Source organism: Mauremys mutica, unplaced genomic scaffold (genome assembly GCF_020497125.1).
Source record: "Mauremys mutica isolate MM-2020 ecotype Southern unplaced genomic scaffold, ASM2049712v1 Super-Scaffold_100100, whole genome shotgun sequence".
Classification (NCBI taxonomy): domain Eukaryota; kingdom Metazoa; phylum Chordata; order Testudines; family Geoemydidae; genus Mauremys; species Mauremys mutica.
Genome location: NW_025423267.1, coordinates 91,789 through 95,585, shown reverse-complemented (window position 1 = coordinate 95,585; position 3,797 = coordinate 91,789). Strand labels below are relative to the sequence as shown.

The window sequence follows — 3,797 nt, the reverse complement described above, 5'->3', positions numbered from 1 at the left end:
AGCAGAACCAGGGCTATGGCTGATCTATGGGGCACTAGGTGGGTGGCAGAGGCTTCAGGTGCTGAGAGTTTGCCTGACCCCTCAGGGACACAGTGTGAGGGGGTGTCCCAGGGATCTCTATGAAAGGAGCAGAACAGGATTTACTTGGGGTGGGGAGAGAATTGAGAGTGTCTCAGGGGGTTGGACAGAGGTATTGCCCGGGTGAAAGACTGGCTAAAACACAGGCCTCACTGTGAGCAGGATTTGAACCTGCAAAAGGGAACCCTATTGGATTTTGGCTCCAACACCTTAACCACCACAGCTGTGAGCACAGTAATACCTCAACATCAGAGAAACTGGTAAAGAATCCCAATGCCCAGGTGTGATGTCATCTGCACTACAGAATTCCCACCGCAAACCTGGCTCCCAAAGCACAGGGGGGATTGGGGGCTTGTTCTCTTTGCTTAGCCATGTGCAGTCACACAGCAGGATGCGGCTGGTGGGACAGGGATACTGAATGCTCAAGGGTCAGACCCAGGAAGGTTGAAGCTGCATAAGCTTCTTGCCCTGCAGACAGCCTGCTCAGAGAAAGGAAACTCCCGCAGAGGGGTCTGTGGTTGGGATCGCGTCGCGAGAGTCTCGCGCCGGGCCGGCAGCATGTCCGACAACGAGGACAACTTCGATGGTGACGACTTTGACGATGTGGAGGAAGATGAAGGGCTAGATGATTTGGAGAACGCAGAGGAGGAGGGTCAAGAGAATGTAGAAATCCTTCCATCTGGAGAGAGACAGCAGGCAAATCAGAAGCGGATCACAACTCCATACATGACCAAATATGAGCGAGCCAGAGTCCTGGGCACTCGTGCACTCCAGAGAGCGATGTGTGCTCCAGTCATGGTAGAGTTGGAAGGAGAGACAGATCCTCTGCTGATTGCAATGAAAGAACTCAAAGCTCGGAAGATTCCCATAATCGTCCGCAGGTACCTGCCAGATGGAAGCTATGAAGACTGGGGTGTGGATGAGCTAATTATCACAGACTGACCTGCTTCCTGTCTTTGTCCCTGGTTCCTCCTTCACCTGCAGATGCGTTTATATTTGTGTAAATAAATAATAAACCCCCATTTTTAAGCAAAAAAAAAATCCGGACTGGCTGTATATAGCGCACTTCCACAGCATTGCCCAGTGTCCCAGCGACAAGCCAGAGCTGTGGTTTGGGAGTGAGAGGCACAGGCAGAGCGCTGACTGGGAGCTCAGGGCTGGGACAGCAGGGGCTGCGGGCTGGGAGTCAGGGGCACCGGCAGAGCATTTAATTGAACCGATTTAAATCTCGGGTTTGATCATTCCTGGGACTGGACCCGGCTATGTCTATCGGGCATCACTGAAGTGTTCTTGAAATCAGGTTCCAGCTTTGTCCAGCCCCCTCCTTTTCTGAGCTGGGCTGCAGCCCCTGACGCAGCCACCGGCCCGCTGGGGAGAGCTGGACCCAGCAGAGGCCCCGGCCGGGACCAGGCGGAACTTTGACAAGGGCCCCTGGTGGGGCTGGCAGCCGGGCTCTTAGCGCCAAAGAGCCTGGGCTGGTCAGGGGAGTGCCCCAGGCCGGGCAGGTAGGCAGGGGGAGGGACCTGACTGGAGGGCTGGAGCCACGTGAGCAGGTGTGGGAGCAGAGCATTGCCGGAGAGGAAGCAGGAGTAATCAAGTTTATTTACCTGTTTAGTTTGCATCAAGGACAGAGTAACTGTACCGGGCACTTGAAGCCTGATAGCTTCACCCTCGCCTGAAAAGTACTCGCCATTAAGGGGTATGGGTTCCTAACGGCCACTTGTGGTGGAAGGTAGAAAGGGATGTTTGTGGGTGTCTTACAGGTGCTGCTGATATCCTTTCTGCTGTTTCTGGTGTGGAAAGACAGAGGCAGTTTTGAATCTCTTAAAATTGCTGTTAGTGCTGCAGTTGCTTACCCTAAGCTTATGCCGTTAGGCCTCTTTCACAGTGTATATTTTTGGTCCTGAGAGGTAAAAGGTGTGTTGTTATGGAGTGAGGTAGCAAACGGCAGTTGCAGAGGTGATGCATGTGCCTCCCCTAGTCCCAGAGTCCTGAATTTGCATAAACCCACCCACTGACCTGTGACTAACAATCTCTCTCTGCTAACTCTTCCAGCAAATCTTTTTTACCAGCTTCTCATTCAGCAGTATATTTTTACCAACTTTAGCTTTTAAGTACCATCAAAGACAACCTGTTTAAGTATAACTAAAATTCCAACTTCTTCATCTGAGATTTTCAGTGTATGGAATAATAATTAATTCTATTTTTAAACTATAGAGAGAAGAAAACCATAAAATGTGTGTTTAGAGCTTGTTAAAGAATCCCATGGTGCAAAACACAAATATTGATTTTCAATCTTTTTTAACTTGCTAGTGTTTCAAACCCATGTGCCTTGTCTAAAGATTTTTATGTTGGTTTGGGTGAGTTCTGAAATCAAGAACTGCTAAGTACCGTTCTACTTTTCTTGATTCATGTCACCAGGATTACTACACTTAATTACTTTTGCCCTAATAAGAAAGAGTTTGGAGATGCCACAGCAGCCAAAATCACCATTTGGACAAGCACCCCCATCATGCAATGTGGGGTGGGTGTGACCATGCACATCAGCAACTAAATGCCTTTGCATCACATCACCAACAGATGGCAGGGTAGAGTTCATTCTGACCCTGCTTACACCCTCCCCCAGCCAAGAATTGGTGGTCCTGATAAATCACACTCCCTGTTATACCAACTCATTGGTATTGAATGCTGAAGTTATAGCTAGCAAAAGTAGTCACCCATCCCTGCCCTGTAGCATCCAGGTTAGCCCTTGTTAACACAGAAGTCAGTGGATTGTTCTCTGTCCATAGCTGAAACTGAGCACCGGACAAGTAGTCTGGAAATTTCTCAGTCAAGGCCCATTTCAAGGCCAAGAACTGCAGCTGGTGGATGGGATAGCGAGTTTTGCTATCAGACAGTCCTCAGCTGGCAAAGGCCACAGATTTACATTTACCTTCCACTTCCTGGTAGGAGAGTGCTCCCAGACCCTCCAAACTGGCATCAGCATGCAGGATAAACCGTTCGTTTGGGTCAGCAAGGACTAGGACTGGCACATGAATCAGGCAAATAATGATTTCCTGTAAAGCCCTGTCACATCTCTCATCCCGCCATGTCCCCAATGGAGAGGAGAGGAGCCCCTCCCCCGTCCCAGGCCAGGCACACCAGATCTGTGTGGGGAGATGTCCATGATCCAGCCCAGGTGTGCTGGAGCTGCTTGGCATCTGATTGCTAGAAGCTGGGAGGGGAGAACAGGGGCTGGAGCTCTCCATGGCCGCCTGGTCTGGTCATTCCCTCTGAAGCCCATAGCCAGGGCCAGCCTTAGGGGTGGGTGCCACCAGGGAATTGCCCAGGGGTACCATGGTCAAGGGCGGTGCTGTACGGTGGAAGAGAGGTGTGTGCTGCTGGTGTAAAGTCAGAAACTGCTCCCGGCTGGCAGGGGAGTGCTGCTTGGGGTGGTGCCCAGATTTCTCCCTGCTCCCTCCCGGCATAGGAACATGGGGGGAGGGAGGGGAAGAGAAGGGGGAGAGAGCGGTGATGAGCGGATACTGCTCCCCCCAATGTTCCTCCGTGCCCCCCTAGGGGGCTGTGAGGGGGGAGCAAGGAGTGACATCAGGGCTCCCTGCATCCAGGTCACCTTCCCCACCTGGGCTGCATAAGGGGAGGACAGAGAGCAGCAGCCCAGGTGGGGAAGGTGACCTGGATGCAGGGAGCCGTGATGTCGCTCCTTGCTCCCCTCTCAC

At 51.9% G+C, this 3,797-nt stretch overlaps 1 protein-coding gene across 1 annotated transcript; it reads left to right on the top strand.

The window, feature by feature from the left end:
* Window positions 1-589: 589 nt before the first annotated feature.
* LOC123359043 (DNA-directed RNA polymerases I, II, and III subunit RPABC2-like) lies at window positions 590-1,060 on the top strand. The gene has a single exon (XM_045001044.1). The coding sequence runs from the start codon at window positions 637-639 to the stop codon at window positions 1,018-1,020; it is 384 nt and encodes a 127-aa protein (XP_044856979.1). The 5' UTR covers window positions 590-636; the 3' UTR covers window positions 1,021-1,060.
* The last annotated feature ends 2,737 nt before the right edge of the window (window positions 1,061-3,797 follow it).